This window comes from Rhinopithecus roxellana, chromosome 7 (assembly GCF_007565055.1).
Source record: "Rhinopithecus roxellana isolate Shanxi Qingling chromosome 7, ASM756505v1, whole genome shotgun sequence".
Taxonomy (NCBI): Eukaryota; Metazoa; Chordata; class Mammalia; order Primates; family Cercopithecidae; genus Rhinopithecus; species Rhinopithecus roxellana.
In genome coordinates this window covers 81,317,540-81,341,126 of record NC_044555.1, presented here as the reverse complement: position 1 = coordinate 81,341,126, position 23,587 = coordinate 81,317,540, and the positions used below count along the sequence as shown (strand labels likewise).

At 37.4% G+C, this 23,587-nt stretch overlaps 1 protein-coding gene across 1 annotated transcript in view; it reads left to right on the top strand.

The window, feature by feature from the left end:
* Positions 1 to 23,587, top strand: part of ACE2 (angiotensin I converting enzyme 2) — a 47,868-nt gene that overhangs the window by 2,284 nt on the left and 21,997 nt on the right. Inside the window, exons 3-8 of the mRNA XM_010366065.2 lie at positions 5,729 to 5,887; positions 8,864 to 8,957; positions 9,318 to 9,461; positions 12,030 to 12,142; positions 13,628 to 13,733; positions 15,927 to 16,024. Of these exons, the coding sequence (XP_010364367.2) occupies positions 5,729 to 5,887; positions 8,864 to 8,957; positions 9,318 to 9,461; positions 12,030 to 12,142; positions 13,628 to 13,733; positions 15,927 to 16,024 (714 nt within the window). The remainder of the gene's footprint in view (positions 1 to 5,728; positions 5,888 to 8,863; positions 8,958 to 9,317; positions 9,462 to 12,029; positions 12,143 to 13,627; positions 13,734 to 15,926; positions 16,025 to 23,587) is intronic.

Genomic DNA, 23,587 nt, shown 5'->3' with positions numbered 1-23,587 from the left:
CACTGCCTGGGAGACAGAGTGAGGCCCTATCAGAAAAAAAAAGAGAGAGAGAGAGAGAAAGAAATTACCATTAATATTTCTAAGACCACTTAGTGCTTCAAATCTTGATGTTTGTGATATACTTTTTACCTCAAATAAGGTTTGCAAAATCTGAAAAAATTTCTTCCATAAAATAAATATTTATAATATGCCATAAAGTAAATTTTTGGCAGCTCAGTATACAGACAAGTATTTGGAAAACGATTCAAACTGTAACCAAAGCAGAATTTTGCCACCCAAAATATTGTTTCTAGTGGTAAACAATAACCGCTTAAGCCACTGAGGTTTGTTATTTGTTATTTAGTGTTACATAACAGAAGGTTATTTGTTATGTACTAAATAACAAACACAGTTGCTTGTTATGTAGTATTACATAACAAAAAACAAACAAAGTTGTTATGTAGTATTAGTGTAGCAATAAATAACTGATACGGGAACGGAAATTTGGGCTGCATGACATGTGTATGTTCATATCCTATCAGAGTGACATGATTGAGGATAATCTACCATTCCCATATTGTCCTATGGTGTAACTTTCAGAAGTCAGAATATCCTTGTCAGCCTATGGATTTGACCTAATGTGGTGATCCTTATGTCAAGCTCTGAGAATATACCTCAAAATAATAGAAGGCATCAAAACTTGATCAGTATAGTGTCATAAAGCTGCTGATGTAGAAGTGTGGAGAGGTCTATCAGATAGCGATATGGGAAAAAAAAGGCTTGGTTAAAACAGGTTTCCAAAGCTCTGTCCCTTTCTCTGCCATTGTGGTATGTGTGGTTGACTCCATTTCTCATCTTTTCTTATAAGACTTTCAGGATCAAGCAATTCCTGGCCAAAAAACAAAAGCAAAGATATGTTGTAGCTATTTCTTGGTGAGTTATCAGAAGCCATGAAGAGAGAGCATGAAGCCCATACTTTTTTTTTTTTTTTGAAGGGTCTCACTGTGTTGTCCAGGCTGGAATGGAGTGGCATGATTATGATTCATTGCAGCTTGACCTCCTGGGCTCAAATAATCCTCCCACCTCATTTAAATTTTTTTTTTTTTTTTTTTTTGTAGAGAAGAGACCTCACTTTGTCTCCCAGTCTGGTCTCGAACTCCTGGGCTCAAGCGATCCTCTTGCCTCAGCCTCCCAAAGTGCTGGGATGACAGGCATGAGCCACTGCACTTAGCCTACCACACTTACTCTTTGCGTGGTCTCCAGAGCTTCTTCAGCCCCCTGCTGCCAGGGCCCCTAGGGTCTTGGGCATGCCCCATTTCTGAACCTATTCCTGTCTCCAGGGATAGAGTCACAGTGAACTCAGCAGGATGATTCTAAACCGCTATTCTGTATATACCCAAGGAAATTTCATCCCTGTCTTTAATGAGTCTGTCCCATGCCCCTTAATACACATGAACACCTACCCACAGGTACAAGTGGGGGAAGATCACTGTGCAGCACATAAAATAAAATTCAGGGGTGAGCTGAATTTTTTTCCCATGAGATAAAATTAGGAAAAAATAAAAATGTTCATACAGATGAAAAATTGTAAATGTTAAAATATTAAACCTCCCATCTAAAATAAAGAAAAAATAATTTCTTAAATTCCAAGCTTGAGTTATGGAATTCACATTCTTATAATTTACATTACCTATTTTGTTAAATGAAATGCGTTTTTTTTTTGTTTTTTTATTTTTTTGTTTTTTTAATATGCAAGTACCTGGGCATATTTAGAAAGTAACCAAGGCAGTTTTTGTCTTTGAACCCAATGTGGTTTTGACAGCTCTATCTGGAAATTGAGCCAGCATATGGGAGCCAAAGGTGAAGGTTTTCCTGGGAGATTTTTGGGCTCGAAGGTACTGGATAGATGCTAAAGATTCCATTCAGGTTTTCATTTTCTGTCTTCATGGAACTCTCACACCTACAGGGGAAGAAATGGTTTAGAGGTTACCAAAAGTATATAGCCTGGTTTAGGCGATAGTGAGCTACAGAAAAAGAGAAAATAAGTTGTCAATACTTTAAATCTCAAACAACTTCTTACAAAAGGATTTTAATAGTTTAAATACAATTATCACAAGTTTGGTAAAGACCACCAGACCTATGGCCTAAGAAATCATATATTTAATTTGTGCATATAGTTAGGGCCAAAAAGAGCAGAGTATCTTTTTGAATGTTTTAAAATATAATTTAGGATTTTACACCTCCAGTCCTTGAAATTACAAAGGATCTCTTTGAAGTTGGGAAAATGCTATCCATTGCAGTTATAGATGAGGTTTAGAGAGTGTTTTAATTTCTTGTGATTATCTCAAACAGTGTGTGCCTTACTCCCGAAACTCCCTTGTATGGCTACAGAAATTGTTGCAGTTTTAGTTGCTTCTCTCCTGCTTTTGCCCAGAGGTAGTATGGAATGTCACCAATTTTATCTGTAATGGTTTCTTTCAAGCCTGGGGCTATGTAAACTGCTATATATGTTTCATTCCATTCATCATTCAGCCTACATATAGCTATCAACAGCTAAATTATCTGATAGATATGCATGAACTGACTGATTCTTTGCATAACTGCTAAGCTGTCTGTTTTATGTAGGCTTGGGAGCTGTAGGGTAAGGATATGAAATAAATTGTAAATAATATTAAAAGAATAGCTTGGCAAGGAATAAATACATCCTCAGGGGCCAAAATGCAAGGCAACACAAAGTGATTTTTTTGGTGTTATAATTATAACACATGTAGGATGATAGTGATAAATAAAATATAATTGGATAGCCTCAAAATTCCCACATGTTGTATGATAAACAATGTTCTAAGACTGAGGCCTTTGGGAGGTTGTGAGTTATTTCCTCTAGATAGAGAGTAAAATTATTCCTATAATTTGGTATGAAAGTTTTACCAGAAATTTTGCTTCACGGTAAATCATCTGGATTGGGTGAAACCAGGTAGGGATTGAGAAGTGAGTCAGGTGGGTTGCATAGATGAGTCTGTGCTGCAGACCAAATTCCTCTTCCCATAGCTCACTTCTTCCCACTCCTGCATGTTAGAGAGAAGACTAGACTGTGTCAAATACAATCTGTAGGATAATAGTTCAGAGCATTAGCTTCGGAAATAAACACTGGGTTGATGCCCTGGTTCTTCTAATTTCTAGCTGTGTGACCTAGGGAAAGTTACCTGCTGTGTGCCTAATTTCCCTTATTTGCAAAGTTGAGACAGTAACAACTCCCTCACAAGGTTGGTTGTTGTGAAGATTAATCAAAAAGCAGTTTCTGAGAGGTTGTGAGTGTTCAGTAAAGAGAGAAATTGCTTTCCTTTTTTTTTTTTTTTTTTTTTTGTTTTGAGACAGATTCTCATTCTGTCATTCAGGCTGGAGTGCAGTGGCACAATCATGGCTTACTGCGCCTCGACTTCCCCAAGCTCAGGCAATCTTCCCACCTCAGCCTCCTGTGTATCTGGGACTACGCGTGCGAGCCACCACACCTGGCTGATTTTTGTGTTATTCACAGAGATGGGGTCTCGCCATGTTGCCCAGACTTTTCTCAAACTTCTGGGCTCAAGCGATCTTCCGACCTCAACCTCTCAAAGTGCTGGGATTACAGGCATGAACCACCACACACAGCCTATTTTCCATTTTCACTGCCACTATTTTCTTTATCTCTTGTGTGGTTAATTACTGCCACTTCCGTGCATCATTTCCATCATGTCACATGTGTAGTCAAAACGCTCAGTGACTGCTTAATTCTCAGAGGGTAAAAGTGAAATTCCTTGGCCTGGAAAGTGCAATCATGCCTGAAGTTCTACCTGTGGGAGCTATACTAGTTATCTATTGTGCAAAAAGTTACCACAAGCTTAGCAGATTAAAACAACACATATTTATTATCCCACATTATCTGTGGGCTAGGCGTCCAGGCACAGTTCAGCCGGATCTTCTGCTTCTAAGTCTCATATGGTTGCATTCAAGGTGCTGGCTAGAGCTATGGTCTCTTCTGAGGCTTGACTGGGGATGGATCTACTTCCACGCCAATGCAATTACTCAGAGGCCGTCTTTAATTATTTGCCATGTGGCCTTTTCCATAGGGTAGCTCACAACATGGCATCTTGCTGCAACAAGTCAGCAAAGGAGAGAGTCTTCTATGAAGATTAAAGTTAAAATCTTATGTAACATAAACATGAACATCCTGTCACCTGTGTTGTATGCTATTGGTTGAAAGTAAATCACAGGTCTGCTCATACTTATGGGGAGGGGATCACACAAGGGTGTAACCACCAAAGGCAGAGATCATGGGAGCATTCTTAGAGTCTGTCTGCCACAGGGCCAGGATCAAATGCTGGTGGCTGATTGCCAGCTCCACTGTTTATTTCTTTCAGCCCCCTTTCTGTATGTATAAAAAAGGAGAGAGAGTGATTTTCTACCTCATAGTGTTGTTAAGAAAATCAAATGAGGTAAATTATTTTGCAAAGTATTCTTTACTCATCTGACTCCTACCTACTTTCAGGTCTGTCTTAAGTTGCAACTTCTGCATGAGGGCTTGGCCAAATATAGTCACCTGCATGAATTTCCTCTTTTTTGTAACAGAAACTGCTTGGCCCACTCATGATTTATACATTACTAAATACTCTTATGTTTCATTAATGAAACATTTATAATGCCTATCTTACCTGTCTGATAAAATTGAAAGCAATCTAAGGACAAGAACTTTCCCCCTATACATAAAATATAAAATAAATCATAACATAATAATACATAACAAATAAATAATAAAATAACTAACATTTGTTGAATGATTAGGATGTGTTAGGCACTCTTGTAAGCATTTCATTTTTTGTTACTTCTTCGAATCCTTACAACAGTCCTTTGAGGTAAGTCCTATTATTGCTTCCATTTTGCAGATAAGACAACTGTGGCTCAGAGAGGCTAAGGTACTTGAGTCCAGGAGCGGAATTCTTGCTTTCCTCACACATTATCTCTTTTGTGTGGTCTACAGCCGTACACCGTACCAAGTAGTTGCTCATTTTGGTCTTTGGTAAATGGAAATGAATTTGTACACTGAGAAAAGACTACATACACTAGAGTAGTTTGGAGAAGTTCACTTTCCAACTGATGTTCAAGATTGGGCAGCTGGAGGAGATGGGGTGGGAAATGTGTCCTGGCATCATCACCTGCTTGATGATTTCTTTTGCTGGTAGAAAATCACCATGGCTACCAATGGCCATTTTCTGGGAAGCCTTTTTTGGGAATCGTAACTTAAGATCAAAATCCCTGGGCTAAGTTATGGCAGCTAGGAGGTTACTGTGAACTGGTTCTCATTTCTTATGGCTTCCATCGTTATTAGGGGTCTCTATTATCATTAAGTCCACTCTGAGCTCTACTGGATTCTCCTTTTAGAGCACTCATCTTTGAATCCTTGGCCAACTCACCTACGTCACAGCACTAAGGCTACAAATTCCAGGGCCCCACAATGTGGATTATCTGTGAGAATTCACTTCCAGTTCTAGGGACAGGACCCTTGGGAAAACCAGGCAATAGGCCAGAGAGAGAGAGAGAGTGGTCAAAAGTGGCCTGGTCACTCTTAACCTAAACCTTGACCTTCAGCGGAGTAGAGGACTAAATCACTCAGGAAATATTAAATGTTTCACCAGATATTCTTTGGACTATATCTTCTGTTCTATCTGTTCAAGCAATGCCATTCCGACTTCAATTTTCTTTCATGTCATTTCAGAATAATGCTGGGGACAAATGGTCTGCCTTTTTAAAAGAACAGTCCACACTTGCCCAAATGTATCCACTACAAGAAATTCAGAATCTCACAGTCAAGCTTCAGTTGCAGGCTCTTCAGCAAAATGGGTCTTCAGTGCTCTCAGAAGACAAGAGCAAACGGGTACGTTTGTGAACATTTTAGCATTGATCCCAAGAGTTGAAATATTTGGGAAATATTAAACATTAATATCACCCACAGCAGCTTCCTTTATTTGAAAAGATAGTAATGCTGATGTTAGAAGAAGTTATCTCTATGCCTAGGTAAGGTGACCATACAATTTATTATTCAAACTGGAATCTTTTTGAGAGTGAAAGACACTGGTAATAATTATATTTAAACACAGAGTTAAACTGAGATTGTCCCTGGCACTGTGGTGTGTATGGACACCCCCTAGTGTTAGGTCACCTTCCTGAAGGATCAGGCAGCCTGAAGAATACAGTTAGTTTGTGTCAGTGGTTCTCAACTGGGGATGCTTTAGCCCTCCGGGGAAATTTGACAATGTCTGGAGACGTTTTTGGTTGCCACAAATGTGGGATACTATTGACATCTGGTGGGTAGGGATGCTGCAGAACAGTTCACAATGCATGGGGTGGCCCCCAACAACAAAGAATGATCTTGTCCACAATGTCAACAGCAAACTTTTTTTCTATAAAGGAACAGATAAGAGTAAATATTTTCGGTTTTGTGTATTTAGGTATTGTCTGTGTTACAACTAGTCAACTGTGCTGTTGTATCAGGAAATCAGCTGTAGCTAATATGTAAATGAACAAGTATGGCTGTGTTCAAATAAAACTTTACAAAAACAAGCAGCAGACAGGATTTGGTCTGCAGAACATAGTTTGCAGACCTCTGATATAGCCTACTGAAATATTTTTAATCTAAAATATTTAGCTATTTAAAAAGAAAGTCTTCTTTCTCAGTTGCTTGTCCTCTGGAACTTTGTATGTTCTAATCTGTGTATATAAAAATAAAAGTATATCAAAAAGGCAAAGATAAAACCATGTGAAATGTATCTTTCTACAAGTTAACATTTATTTTTCTGCATTCTTTTGATCCAATTATCCAACTAATTATCAATCCACTCTACCTTATCCATTCTGTTTCTCCATTTTTCCCCCCACAAGGACACTGTGAGAAACCTTGCCTATTCACATATAGACAGCCTGGTCTAGCCTAGGTGGAACCTGGAAATTTTATTTTTTAAAAAATCCCCAGATAATTCTAATGTGCAGTCAGTACCGAAGACCACTGAAATTCATGTAAGAGCTTAAAGTGTTTGGGAAGAGGAGGGACTCAAGGGTGCTTAGATTCAATGGAGAGGAAGCAGTGGAGATTGAAGAAGAGGTAGAGAGAGACCATGAGGGGTTTTGTGCCTTGGTAAGGAATTTAGGTTTATTCCTTTGGACTATGGGATCGTGTGAAAGTTTTAAGCATAAGATCTATTTCATGTTTTAGGATGATTCTCAAGGCAGAACCAAAGAGAAACAGGAGAAGGAGAAACAGATCCTTTAATCCAGTGCTTCTTAAATCAATCTGAGAGAGAGAACCGTTTCCTTCCTTCCTTCCTTCCTTCCTTCCTTCCTTCCTTCCTTCCTTCCTTCCTTCCTTCCTTCCTTCCTTCTTTCCTTCCTTCCTTCCTTTCTTCTTTCCTTCCTTCCTTCTCTTCCTCCTTCCCTCTTTCTCTCCTCCCTCCCGTCTTTCCTTTCTCCCTCCTTTATTCCTTTATTTCCAATACATTGCAGATCAATACTTGCTTAAGTTCACTGATCACAAGCTTAGATGTCATGGAAATATCAAATTGTTTTCCAAAGTTTATAAACTTTTATTCTCTTAATTCCTGTACTTATCACAGAATGGAAACAAACTATTTGCTCATGTGCACTGGTCCACAGATTACACCTGGAGTATCACTGCTTCACTTTGTCACCTTCACTTTACCTACAGGGTAAAGTTTAACAACTTTAATATGGCATAGATGGTCCCTCATGATCTGGCCCCTGCTTATCTCTCCATTCTCATGTCTTTCATTTCCCTTAATGAACACTGTCACTCCAGTTTCATTCAACATCTCACTGTCCCCTGGGAATGCCTTGTCTTTTCCAACCTCTTTAAGACTCCTTTCCTTTTATTTTTATTTATTTATTTATTTTTGAGATGGAGTCTCGCTCTGTCACCCAGGCTGGAGTGCACTGGCCAGATCTCAGCTCACTGCAAGCTCCGCCTCCCGGGTTCGCGCCATTCTCCTGCCTCAGCCTCCTGAGTAGCTGGGACTACAGGCGCCGCCACCTCGCCCGGCTAGTTTTTGTATTTTTTTTTTTTTTTTTTTTAGTAGAGACGGGGTTTCACCGTGTTAGCCAGGATGGTCTCGATCTCCTGACCTTGTGATCCGCCCGTCTCGGCCTCCCAAAGTGCTGGGATTACAGGCTTGAGCCACCGCGCCCGGCCGACTCCTTTCCTTTTAGACTCTTCCCTCTACCTCCCTTCTCTACATGACCAATGCCTACTTCTTCTCCAAGACACAGCTCTTATCTTCCCTTCTCTTTGGACCCATTCTTGAATCTCCAGGTTATTAGTTATTAATTTCTCCCTGCTTCTATACTACTGCATCACTTTTTGGTGACAGTTATAGCACTTGTCATTCTGTTATGTATTAATAGTTACTGATTTCATGGCTGCCTCACTGTCCTATGACTTTACGGTCTTTGACTTGTTCATTTCAGAACTGTCAGAGTGTAGGACATATTACAGGTTCAATAAATGCTGAACGAAACAAAAAATGCACTTCTCTGTGTTAATTCTTTGGGTTTTGGTAGATCTGGTTATTTCAGTTACTCCATATATATTTATTATGTGCTCATAGCACTTTGTGCTAGTTGACAGTGGGAAAACCTAACTGGGCTATTCCTTCTCTACATGGCAAAGAAGTAAATTGCTGTATTTTGAGGTAAATACACGGCAGAAAGATACATGGCAAAGAAGTAAATTGCTGTATTTTGAGGAATCAAAAAATCATGTGGCCAAAAGGGTATGTTTATATTAGCATTCTCTTCAGCAAAATTTCCATTGTTAACATTGTTTATTATCTTAAATTTGCAGTTGAACACAATTCTAAATACAATGAGCACCATCTACAGTACTGGAAAAGTTTGTAACCCAAATAATTCCCAGGAATGCTTATTACTTGATCCAGGTAGGCTACTAATTTTGAATAGTGATTATGAAATTTACTTTTCTCCCAAGTTTTAAAAATGATTGCAAATATGTGTGTTTCAATACATACATGGTCTTTTAACTTTCTTGTAAATTTTATCACATTTACTTAATTTAATCAAGTCAATAAGTAAGTTATTTCAGTGGTTTATTTTCTCTGCAGACATATTTTGGAACTATAAGGGCAAGGAAATGAATGAATCATGAGATTTTATTTAACCACTTTATGACCTGATGTCTGCCAACCTTACTTTTAATTCTTTAAAGTTCATGTAGTTGCTTACAAATAAAATTTTTACAAATGCATCTTTTCTTGTCTTTGTGTGCTTTGGGATAACAGGTTTGAATGAAATAATGGAAAAGAGTTTAGACTACAATGAGAGGCTCTGGGCTTGGGAAGGCTGGAGATCTGAGGTCGGCAAGCAGCTGAGGCCATTATATGAAGAATATGTGGTCTTGAAAAATGAGATGGCAAGAGCAAATCGTAAGTTTGCTGATCTGTAGAGGTCCTGAAGCTCTCTGTGTGGCGGCGGGGCTATTTCTTCTGCATTACCAAGCCTGCCCTTTGATATCAGGGATACCCCTCAATTAACAATCATCTCCTGAACAATTCAGATGACGTGTTTTAAAAAGAAATTACTGGGGAAAAAGAAAAGGTGCACTGGCATTCTACAATTCAAGAAGCTCAAGAATGAGACTCAACTACAAGGCCTAAAATAAATTATCCAGGAATTATGAATTATAAGTAATCTAGGAAGATCTCAGACCCCTAAAAGTTCCTGAGGGAGTCTGGGGATTAAGGAGGGATCCCATTTCTCAGGATGAGAGACAGAGTCACTGTCTTTTGTCTAAAGCCCCCACAGTTCACTTTCAAAGGTCATTTGTGTGTCTACCTTAGGGCGATACCCCAGAAAGAAAAAAAATCAGATTAGTTTAGGCTGGAAATGTATTATTTTCTGCAGTTGTAATTATATCTCAAATTATGTGCTCATAAAAAATCTTAACATAGGAAGGAATTTCCATATCTCTTAACTTATTCTCTTCCCTGAATAGTGAGCTGAAGTCATGGAATCATTATTCACACTGTGCTTTGATGATTTACTGCCCGCTGAGGTTGAGTAAGGAAGAATTTTTCCCCCCATTTGTTGTTTTAAAATTTCCTTTACTGCCACTTAAATTCAATATTCTTAAGCCTTAGGCAAGCTGGAGACAATAGCTTATCACCATTTTTTTTTTTTTTTTTTTGAGGCGGAGTCTTGCTCTGTCGCCCAGGCTGGAGTGCTGTGGCGCGATCTCGGCTCACTGCAAGCTCCGCCTCCCAGGTTCACGCCATTCTCCTGCCTCAGCCTCCGGAGTATAGCTGGGACTACAGGCCCCTGGCACCACGACCGGCTAATTTTTTGTATTTTTAGTAGAGATGGGGTTTCACCGTGTTAGCCAGGATGGTCTTGATCTCTTGACCTTGTGATCCACCCACCTCGGCCTCCCAAAGTGCTGGGATTATAAGCGTGAGCCACCGCGCCCGGCCTGCTTATCACCATTTTAAAAACAATATCCTGCATGTCCTTTCATCCAAATATTTATTTCTCTCCTCATCTTCCTGGTCATTAATTGCTAATGTGAATGTGAAAATAAAAAGTATTAAATTATGTGTACACACTTTATTAGCTAATATCCTAACACAAGCTTCTGTTTCCTAATGGTGAGATACTAAAGGAAGCACATAGAAACATGCATTGATACATATAATTTGCAAACAAACACAGGTTCACTGTGGCAAAGTCTAAGATGAGTTGGGTCTGATCTAAAAATACAAGGCCATGAACAAAAGAAGAATTTAAAAACTTAGAGATCCAGTCACATATTTTAAAGCTAAAGATACAAACTGATGTATCAAGAGAGTACACACCCAGGATTGAGAGACTAGGAGTGTGCTTCTTTCACTTACCAGCTGTGTGATCTTGGAGAAGCGATTTAACCACTCTAAGCACAGGTTGTTGGTGGGAATATAAACTGGTGAAGCAGTTATGGAAAAATAGTATGAGAATTCCTAAATAAATTAAAAATAGAATTACCATATGATCCAGCAATCCCTCTCCTGGGTATATACCTTAATTAGATGAAATTAACACTTCATAAGGATATCTACACTGCCATGTTCACTGCAGCATTAATCGCAATAGCCAAGATAGGGAAACAACCTAAATGTTTGTCAAGGGGTGAATGAATAAAGAAACTGTGGTAGGCATATGGAATGGAATATTATTCAGCCTTAAAAAAGAGGAGATCCTGTCATTTGCCTCAGCATGGATAGACCTGGAGGACATTACGCTAAGTGAAATAATCCAGACATAAAAAGAAAAATACGGCATCATCTCACTCAAACGTGGATTCTACAAAAAAATCAAATATACAGAGAGAGAGTAATAGTGATTACCAGAGGTGAGGTGGAGCGGGGTGGAATATGGGGAGAAGTGGGTTAAAGGATACAAAGTAGCAGACATGTAGGATGAACTAGTCTAAAGATCTAATGTACAACATAAGGACTATAGTTAATAATAATGTTTTGTATTCAGGATTTTTGCAAAATGAGTAGATTTTAGCTGCTCTTCCATGGGGGTACAGTGCTCAACTATGTGAGATGATAGATATGTTGATTTTATTTACTATAGTAACCATTTTATTATATATATATCTCATAACATCATGGTGTACAACTTAAATATACGCAATAAAATTTATTTTAAAATAAACATAGGCTGTTACTCTGCATAGTGGGAGTTATAATAATGACAATATTGTATGGTTCTTGCGCTTATTAAATAAAATAATACATTTAAACTCCTGGCACAGAGCAAGTGCTTAAACAGAGATTACTTAATGTTATTATTCGTTTGCATCCCTTTGAGTTGATGTTTATCACAATAAAAATGTGATAAGCCTTTAAATTTCTTTTAACCTCCCAGCAAGGCTAATCTATGTATATTGTACTCTCTCTCTTTTTTTCCCTTATGTTCTTCCCTTTCTCTTAAAAAAAAAAAAAAAAAAACAGATTATAAGGACTATGGGGATTATTGGAGAGGAGACTATGAAGTAAACGGGGTAGATGGCTACGACTACAACCGCGACCAGTTGATTGAAGATGTGGAACATACCTTTGAAGAGGTAAGCAAGGAACTGTACACAGAAACAGCTGTGGGGCAGTGTATGGGAAAGAGGGACAGTGACTAAAGGCATTCTGGCTCATTCTTAACACATTGGTCAGCCATTCCCAGGCCTCATAAAGTTATGGAATATTAGAGTTTGAAAAGATTTTAGAGAATAATAGGATAGTCCTACAGCTGATCAGAATTGCTCTGCTTTCCTCCTTCTTTCAGTCACTGACCATTAATTACCAACAGAAAGACTATAGGAATGAAATATTATAAGAAGAAATGGTCCTTTAGCTTATAAGTAGGAATGATCTTCTTGAGTTACCCAGGGCTGGTACTGTCTTCCTGTGTTAGCAGAGCTATAGACTTTGCTTCCTTCCTCAGGACAATTGATACTATTACTTTGAGTAAGCTAGTCTTCATCAGGAAGAGAGAGTTTTGTGAACAGAAATGTCCCATGGATGTTTTTCCTTCATTTTGGCCCCATGCCTCCCCTTTACCTGCACCTTCAAACTTCTAATGTGAGTTACCTTGTCACAGCCATAGTTTGGCAGAGCTATCAAAAATGGAAGTAAGATAAACAACTCCCCAAAAAGGAAATGGGGAGAAGACTTGAATAAGTATATCATCAAAGAAATGACACAAATGGCAAATAAGAAAATAAAAAGTTATTAGGGAAATGCAAATTAAAGCCATGATGAAAATCCCCTCCACACCCACCAGAATAGCTATGATTAAAAAGACGGACAATACCAAGTATTGGGGAAAATGTGAGATGCTGGAGCCCTCTTACACTGTGGGAAGAAATGTAAAATGGGGCAGTCACTTTGGAAAACAGTTTGGCAATTTCTTAAAAAGTTAAGCACACACTTACCATGACTCTTAAGTTTCTATATGAAATAAATGAAAACATATATCCTTATCCATAGAAAGACATACACAAATGTTCATAGCAACAATATTCATAATAGCCCCAAACTGGAAAACCCAGCTGTCCTTCAACTAGTGAACAGATAAACAGACTCTGATATACTCAGAGTGGCCAGAGATAGGAGTGGAACTGACTACAGGAAACCTTTTGTGGTTATAGAAATGTTAAAAAGCTAGATAGTGGTGACAGTTTCCCAGTAGTTTTAATTTATTGAAACTCATGGAACTACACTCTTGAAAATGGGTGAATTTTATAATATGTAAATTATACCTCAAACTAAAACAAAGGAAGGAGGTAACAATCTTAAAAATGAATATATATATATTTCACATCTGCTTTTATTTTGGGACCTGTGTTCTCCCAAATATGTTTATTGACTTATGCAATGGAGTTATCATCAATATCTAGGAAGAAGGAATACTTTTAAATTTTCCAGAAATTTGAGAGAAGAAGAATTATAATTTGGGGAAATTCTACTTGTTTAAAGAATCTTCTATTTCTAGTGTTGTTGAATGGAAATTAGAATTGGTTACTCTTGGTCTTAAACTTTCTTCCTGGGCTTTTCAGATTAAACCATTATATGAACATCTTCATGCCTATGTGAGGGCAAAGTTGATGAATGCCTACCCTTCCTATATTAGTCCAACTGGATGCCTCCCTGCTCATTTGCTTGGTAAGAAGCCCATGAATTCTTTATGTACTTGGCTCTTTGTTATTTCTAACAATAAAATTGCCTTTTTGAGTGAGCCTTAACATAAAACTTTTGAAAAATTCTGTAAGTGGTAACATTGTAGAAACCACATTTTGAAAGCATTTTCTTCAACCAAAAGTCTATTTTAAACAATTCTCTATTGTATTACTTTTTTATACATAAAGAGTTATTATTTTGGCTGCAATTCAAATGATAAAGGGGTTATTTAAGATAACTAGAGAAAGAATTACAGGCTCAAATGAGAGTGGAAATGGGGAAAATAATTTTTAGTATTTAAGTTGGTTGGCTAAGCTCTTAAGGTGGAATTTGAGATTTTAGTATCATATTGTCAGAGGAAAAAAGCTTGGTTGGCTGGGGGTGGTCAGGGTAACAGAAAGGTATAGCTTGGGCGAAAGCTTCCTAACTTCATGCTAGACCTCACCAATTACTTTTGCTGAAAAGTGCTTGGCTTGGAATCGCATGAGTGAAGAATAAAAGTGACCATCTTCTCCTCTCCCACCACAGCAACTGAGGCCAAATAAAATATAAATATTTGAAAATTTCATGCCATGCATACATAGCATTTCTACTGTAGTCAAACTAAATTGCAGGAAGCTCATCTTCACAGCCAAACCTTGTATCTGTCAGCAGGAGAGAATGCGGAGAAAGGACCTATGGAGACTTTTAACTCTAAAGTAATATGGAAATCCTTTCTACAAAGTCAATGGCAAGCATTATTTAGTAATTCAGTTTCTGCTTAAACCTGTCTGGTGTGATGGGATAATTTCTTCATTCCAATGCAGACTAATTTACTGCTAACTGGAACCAATGTAACACAATTCTACCTTATGTGGAACTTAAGCAACACCCCTCTGATGCTTTCCATTCATTAGTCTTATTTCCATGCTATGAGGTTACCCAGAATGTCAATTCCTATTCTACAAGATGACCTTCCAGTTATTCATAAAGAACCATCATATAAGATACAGCATAGTACCTGGTGCAATACATTTTAGTGACTATTATTGTTATTGTCATGTTTACACTGTTTTCTTTTGTTAAGTTAAATATCTTATACATTATCGACCATTCCTTAAAACCTCACTTTTCTATAATTGTTCTCATTTTGATGAACTGTACTTTGTCAATGTGCCTCCTCAATTATCATGCTCAGAGATGAACAGTTACTCCAGATGAGGTTTGACCAACATAAAGAAAGACATGGTACCATGACTACCTTTGTTCTAGACACTATACTTCTATTGATTTAGCTCAAGGTCACATTTATGCTTTAGAAGCCAGGCCATACTGTTTGTTGGCTCATTTTTGGTCTTTTAGATGTGCACTGTGCTTTAGCCTGATGCCACATATATGTTTTTATGATGGTTAAGTTTTTCTTTAAAATTTAAGCATAGGACTTCACATGTATCACTACTAAATTTTATCTTTTAAAATATAAGTTTATAGAGTTTTTTTTTTTTTTTTTTCAGATGGAGTCTCGCTCTGTCACCCAGGCTGGAGTGCAGTGGCTGATCTCAGCTCACCGCAACCTCTGCCTCCTGGGTTCAAGCGATTCTCCTGCCTCAGCCTCCCAAGTAGCTGGGATTACAGGCTCAAGCCTCCACACCCAGCTAATTTTTGTATTTTTAGTAGAGACAGGGCTTTGCCATATCTCTGCTATGTTGACCAGGCTGGTCTTAAACTCCTGATCTCAAGTGATCTGCCTGCCTCAGCTCTGCAAAGTGCTGGGATTACAGGAGTATTCTTCATGAAGTTTGTTGCCCCATTTCTTTGGCACCAGGATTCTGGTCCTGCTCTTAGATTGACTTTTTCTAGATACATCTTCTTTTTCATGATCTCTGGCCTTGGAATACAACTTAACATTTGTTTGAGATGTTTACAAAGTCACCAAGTTAAGTACACGAATATAGGAATAAAAGTGGAATTTAGTTACCAGTTAGTAGAAGTTCCTGAATGATGATCTGATACGGCCTCTTTTGAAGCCGACACTGGGAATTACTAACAGCTTAATTTGTAATATTTTGTACCATGGATGGTGGATTATGGAAATCTCTTTCTAATTTATAGTATCAGTGATGGTCCATATATTTAATAAATTATGTCTGCATTTCTGCTGCTTTGTCATATACTAACAGTTTTTTTTTTTTTTAATAGGTGATATGTGGGGTAGATTTTGGACAAATCTGTACTCTTTGACAGTTCCCTTTGGACAGAAACCAAACATAGATGTTACTGATGCAATGGTGAACCAGGTAGGAAAAAGAGCCCTTAAAAACTAAATCTAAATTCTCAACTTCATTTATTTTTATGTCATCCTTCTATTTTTATTTTTATGTGAAACCATGTAAATAAAAAATTTAAGCTAATTGAAATTTATTTCTTACATAGCTATATTTTCATGGAAAAATAGTTTACAATGGCCTCAGATACCTTGAATTGCAGGTGTAGTATTGATCTCATTGAAAGGTATTTAAAATGGAGATTATCTGAGTTTTCCGTTAAGCAGTAAGATGTAGAATTGTCAACTGGTTGGTATCACTCTTTCCAAAGTTTGTCATTGCTAAGTAACCAGCCAGTAATCTCTATGGATAGTAAAAACAAGAATATTATGAGGGGATTTTTGCATATTAAAAATTATTAGTGTTAAAAATATTACAAGAATCTTTAAAATAATTTTAAGTAACACCTTTATTACTACTTTGGTTTAATTATTTAAATGTGCTGGGTTCCTCAAAACACAAGTAAGTACATAGCCCACAGACCCAATAAAGCAACTACACAGTCGAGACTACAGAGCAACCAGCTAACAACAGCATGACAGGAACGCTTCACCTAACAGATGGAGAGTGGCAAATTGGAGAGAAAAACAAGACCTAACCTTCTACTGTCTTTGAGACCCATCTCATGTGTAATGACACCCATGGGCTCAAAGTAAAGGGATGCATAAAGATCTATCATGCAAATAGAAAACAAAAAAGAGCAGGGGTTGCTATTCTTGTATCAGATAAAACAGACTTTAAACCAGCAACAGTAAAAAAGGACAAAGAGGGTCATTACATAATGATAAAGGGTTCAATTTAACAAGAAGACTTAACTATCCTAAATATATATGCACCCAACATTGGAGTACCCAGATTCATAAACATAGCACTTTTAAACCTAGGGAAAGACTTAGACATCCAGAAAATAATAGTGGGGGACTTCATCACCCCACTGACAGTGTTATACAGATCATTGAGGCAGAAAACTAACAAAGAAATTCTGGAAATTCCGGACTTAAACTTAACACTTGACCAGTTGAACCTAAGAGACATCTATAGAATATTCCACCCAACAACTATGGAATATACATTATTCTCATCTGTATACGAAACATACTCTAAGACTGGCAACATGCTCAGTCATAAAGCAAGTCTCAATACATTCAAAAAATTAAAATTATACCAAGCATATTCTCAGACTGCAGTAGAATAAAAATAGAAATCAATACCAAGAGGAACTCTCAAAACCATGAAATAACCTGGAAACAACTTATTTCTGAATGACTTTTGAGTAAACAATGAAATTAAGGCAGATATCAAAAAATTCTTTGAAACAAATGGAAACAGAGACACAGCATACCAACAACATATCTGGGATGTGGCAAAAGCAATGTTAAGAGGAATGTTTATAGTGCTAAATGCCTACATCAAGAACCTAGAAAGATATCAAATTAATAATCTAACACCACACTTTAAGGAACTAGGAAAACAAGAACAAACTAATTCCAAAGCTAGAAAAAAAAGAGATAACTAAAATCAGGGCAGAATTAATGAAATTGAGACCTAAAAAATCATACAAAGGATCAACAAAATGAAAAGTCAGTTTTTTAAAAGGATAAACAAGATGGAAAGACCTCTAGCTAGATTAACAGAGAAACAGAGAAGATCCAAATAAGCACAATCAGAAATGACAAAGGTGACATTGCAACTGATCCCACAGAAATACAAAGGATCCTCAGAGACTATTACAAACACCTCTATGCACACGAACTAGAAAATCTAGGGAAAACAGATGAATTCCTGGAAACACACAACCTCCCAAGACTGAATCAGGAAGAAATTGAAACCCTGAACAGACCAATAATTAGTTGTGATATTGAATCAATAATTTAAAAACCTACCAAAACAAAAAACAAAAAAAGGCCCAGACCAGATAGATTCACAGCTGAATTCTACCAGATGTAAAAAGAAGAGCTGGTACTAATTCTACTGAAACTATTCAAAAAATTGAGGAGGAAGTTTTCCTCCCTAACTCTTCTATGTGACAAGTATCATCCTGATACCAAAATCTGGCAAAGACATAATGGAAAAACAAACTACAGGCCAATATATTTGATGAATATAGACACAAAAATCCTCAATAAAATACTAGCAAACTGAATCCAGCAGTACATCAAAAAGTTAATTCACCATAATCAAAAAGGCTTTATTCCTGGGATGCAATGTTGGTTCAATATACGCAAATCAATAAATGTGATTCACCATATAAATATAATTAAAAGCAAAAACCATATGATTATCTCAATAGATGCAGAAGAAGCATTTGATAAAATCTAACATCCTTTCATAATAAAAATCCTCAACAAACTAGGCACTGAAGGAACATACTTCAGAATAATAAGAGCCATCTATGATAAACCCACAGCCAACATCATACTGAATCAGCAGAAGCTAGAACCATTCCCTTTGAGAACTGGAAAAAGTCAAGGATGCCCACTTCACCACCCATATTCAACATAGTACTGGAAGTTCTAGCCAGAGCAATCATTTAAGAGAAAGAAACAAAAATCATCCAAATAAGGAAAGAGGAAGTCAAATTAGCTCTCTTTGCTGATGATATGATTCTTTACCTAGAAAACTTTAAAGACTCCTAGATGTGATAAATGACTTCAGTAAGCGGGGGCATACAACAATGAATGCACAGAAATCAGTAGCATTTCTATATACCAAAAACTGAGAGCCAAATCAAGAACACAATCTCATTTACAATAGCCACAAAAATTAAAACATGTATGAATACATCTAATCAAAGAGATGAAAAATCTCTACAAAGAGAAGTACAAAAAACTGCTGAAAGAAATCATAGGTGACAAAAACAAATGGAAAAATATCCCATGCTCATCGATTTGGAAGAATCAATATCATTAAAATGGCTATACTGCTCAATGCAATCTACAGATTCAATGTTATTCTTATCAAGTTATCATTATTTTTCACAGAATTGGAAAAAGCTATTCAAAAATCCATATGGAACCAAAAAAGAGCCTGAATTGCCAAAGCAATCCTAAGCAAAAAGAACAAAGCCAGAGGCATCACATTACCTGACTTCAAACTATACTACAAGGCTACAGTAACCCAAACAGCATGGTACTAGTACAAAAACAGACACATAGACCAATGGAACAGAATAGAGAACCCAGAAATAAAGCCACACACTTACAGCCATCTGATCTTTGACAAAGTCAACAAAAATAAGCAATGGGGAAAGGACTCCCTATTCAATAAATGGTGCTGGGAAAACTGGCTAACCATATATGGTTATGCAGCTTCACTTTTTATTCTGCAGTGGACTTTTCCCAGGAGTATGTTACGTATGCTCAAATGTTCATTGCATTGCTTCTTACAGATTTAAAACTATTAACAAGCAAAGGTTCAGCAATGCATAAACAGTAAATTATGGTGCAGTTGTCTGAAGAAATTTTATAAGGCAAATAGAAGTATGATGCAGAAGAATGAAACTAGAGCCCTACCAATCATCACATACAAAAATTAACTCAAGATGGAATAAAGACCTAAATACAAGACTTCAAACTATAAAAATCCCAGAAGAAAATCTAGGAAAAACTCTTCTGGACATTGGCATGGGCAAAGAATTTGTAAGTCTTCAAAACCAATTGCAACAGAAACAAAAATTGACAAGTGAGACCTAATTAAACTAAAAAACTGCTGTACAGCAATTTGAAACAAATGGAAACAGAGACACAGCATACCAACAACATATCTGGGATGTGGCAAAAGCAATGTTAAGAGGAATGTTTATAGTGCTAAATGCCTACATCAAGAACCTAGAAAGATACCAAATTAATAATAGAACACCAGACTTAAAGGAACTAGAAAAACAAGAACAAACTAATTCCAAAGCTAGAAAAAAAGAGATAACTAAAATCAGGGCAGAATTAATGAAACTGAGACTGAAAAACTCATACAAAGGTTCAACAAAATAAAAATTCAGTTTTTTAAAAGGATAAACAAGATGGAAAGACCTCTAGCTAGATTAACAGAGAAAGAGAGAAGATCCAAATAAGCACAATCAGAATTGCAGTAAACAGACAACCTACAGAATGCAGTGAACAGACAACCTACAGAATGGGAGAAAATATTTTCAAAACATCAGAGAAATGCAAATCAAAACCCATAATGAGATACCATCTCACACCAGTGAGAGTGGCCACTATTAAAAAGTAAAAAAATAACATGTTGGTGAGGCTGCTGAGAAAAGGGAACACTTACTCACTGTTGGTGAGAATGTAAATTAGATCATCCACTATGGAAAGCAGTTTGGAGATTTCTCAAAGGACTACAAATAGAACTACCATTCGACCCAGCAATCCCGTTACTGTGTATATACCCAAAGGAAAATAAATTGTTCTACCAAAAAGACACCTGCACTCGGGTGTTTATTGTAGCACTATTCACAATAGCAAAGACATGGAATCAACCTAAAGAAATAAATAAAGAAAATGTGGTACATATATACCATGGAATACTATACAGTCATAAAAATAATGAAATTATGTCTTTTGCAGCAACATGGATGCAGCTGAAGACTGTCATCCTAAGTAAATTAATGCAGAAACAGAAAACCAAGTATCACATGTTCTCACTTATAAGCTGACCTTGGGTATATACAGACATAAAGATGGGAACAATAGACACTGGGGACTCCAAAAGGAGGGAGGGAGAGAAGAGCAGCAAGGGCTGAAAACCTTCCTATTGAGTACTATGTTCATATCTGGTTGATAGGACCAATAGAAGCCCAAACGTCAGTATCATGCAATATACCCTTGTAACAAACCTGCACGTGAATTCCCTGAATTTAAAATTTAAATAATTTAAATTAAAAAATTCTCAGGCCAGGCGCGGTGGCTCACACCTGTAATCCCAGCACTTTGGGAGGCTGAGGCGGGTGGATCACGAGGTCAGGAGCTGGACACCAGCCTGGCCAACATGGTGAAACCCCGTCTCTACTAAAAATAAAAAATCAAATAAAATAAAAATTAGCTGGGCATAGTGGTGTGCACCTGTAGTCCCAGCTATTTAGGAGGCTGAGGCAGGAGAATCACTTGAACTCGGGAGGCGGAGGTTGCAGTGAGCCGAGATCACACCACTGCACTCCAGCCTGGGCGACAGAGTGAGACTCCATCTAAAAAAATAAAAATAAATAAAAAAAAAAAAAAAAAAATTCTCTGTGTTCCCTTCTGTTGATGAAATGATATTATAGTTATAAATTATGTATTTTTGTTCATTCGACTAAAATTCTACATTTCTGAGTAGAATACCTAATGATACTTCTATTTGCCTTATGAAATTTCTTCAGATAATTGCACCATAATTTGCTATTTGTGCATTGCTGAACCTTTGCTTGTTAATAGTTTTAAATCTGTAAGAAGCAATGCAATGAACATCTTCACATACATAACATACTCCTGGGAAAAGTCCACTGCAGAATAAAAAGTGAAGCTGCAAGGGCCTCTAAACTCTTGTAGCTGTTCTAGCTCCACTTTGAAGTTGAACAGCAGGATAGGGCCATCTGGATGTAGATTTTTAGTCTTTCTAAAGGGTTTTCACACTCATCTCTTCTATTGTCATCTCTAAGACTCAGGATAGGTATTGTGACAGCTCCATGCTATAGGTGAGGAAACTGAGGCTCAGGTAAATGATTTGCCCAAAGTCACAAAGACAGTCAGTCATTGGCAACTAAGGATTGAACTCAGAACTCCTAATAATTTCAGCCTGGTTTTCTATTCATTCATTCATTGTTCATTCAACAGATGTTAACTGTATTTCCTAATCGACACTGTTTTGGTATAGGTTCATTCTACTTAAGAATGTCATACTCATCAATACCAATTGCCTGACAATAAGTCCTTAATTTTTAAACCATCTATAGGCTCATATCCTCTTTCTTATTCCCAGGGCTGGCAAAGGAGAAAAACCAGACTTGACTGGTCTTTGGGATCAGAGGAAGTTTTCTGTTACTAAAAGTGATTCATAGACTAGCTGCCAATTACACAAACTTAGCTCACCTAATGTAGGCCTTTCCTCCTAAGCAGGCTTGGCCAGCTCCTGAGACTTGTTCCCAGAAGAGTTTTCTGGGTGGCAGATGCCTACTGCTGCCTCTTTTTAGTCCCAGAACATTGTGAAAATTTGAACTTCATACAGATCATGAAGCCAAGGCCCAACTACCCATTGGCTGCTAGGCCACATCTGGGCCTTTTTGATTCCAAAAGCCTATGCCTTCAGATCCACCTTATAGTTTATGTCTTCCACCAAGTCTAATACAGGGCCTTTCCCCTTGAAGGAGATCAATCAACGATTGTTGGCTTGAGTAGGAAAGTTGTGTTTCTACTTGGAATATAAAAAATAAAACCAAGAAAACATTATCAATAATCATACTCAGTCTACTGTTAACATTTTCATGTACTACCTCATTAAGTCGCTCATATATTCTACTTTTTTACTTACTATTAAATTGTATTTTATAATATCAATTAAAATTCTCAGATTGAAAAATTTTATGGATACATACTAGGTATGTGGGATACATGAGATGTTTTGATACAGGCATGCAACATATAATAATCATATCATGGGGAATGGGGGCATCCACCCCCTTAAGCATTTTTCCTTTGAGTTACAAATGATCCAATTATACTCTTTTAGTTATTTTTAAATGTACAATTAAATTATTATTAACTATAGTCACCCTGTTGTGCTATCAAATAGTAGACTTTATTTTGACAGGATCTCACTCTGTCACCCAGGCTGGAGTGCAGTAGCACGGTCTCAGCTCACTGCAACCTCTACCTCCTGGGTTCAAGCAATTCTCCCACCTCAGCCTCCCAAGTAGGTGGGATTAGAGGTGTGCCCCTCCACGCCTGGCTAATTTTTGTATCTTTAGTAGAGACAGGGTTTTGCCATGTTGGCTGGGTTGGTCTCGAACTCCTGGTGTCAAGCAATCTGCCCGTCTTGGCCTCCCAAAGTGCTGAGCCACCACACACAGCCTCATTCTTTCTATTTTTTTGTACCAATTAACCATCCTAACCTGTCCCTGCCACCTTCCCACTACTCTTTCCAGCCTCTGGTAACCATCCTTCCACTCTGTATGTCCATGAGTTCAATTCTTTTGGTTTTTTAGATCCCACAAATAAGTAAGAACATGTAATGTTTGTCTTTCTGTGCCTGGCTTATTTCACTTAATATAATGACCTTCAGTTCCATCTATGTTGTTGCAAATGACAGGATTTCATTTTTTTTATGGCTGAATAGTACTCCATTGTGTTTATGTACCACATTTTCTCTATCCATTCATCTGTTGATGGACACTTAGGTTGTTTCCAAATCTTGGCTATTGTGAATAGTGCTGCAACAAACATGCAAATAGTGCAACAAACATCTCTCTTCAAAATACTGATTTCCTTTCTTTTGGGTATATACTCAGCAGTGGGATTGTTGGATCATATGGTAGCTCTATTTTTACTTTTTTGAGGAACC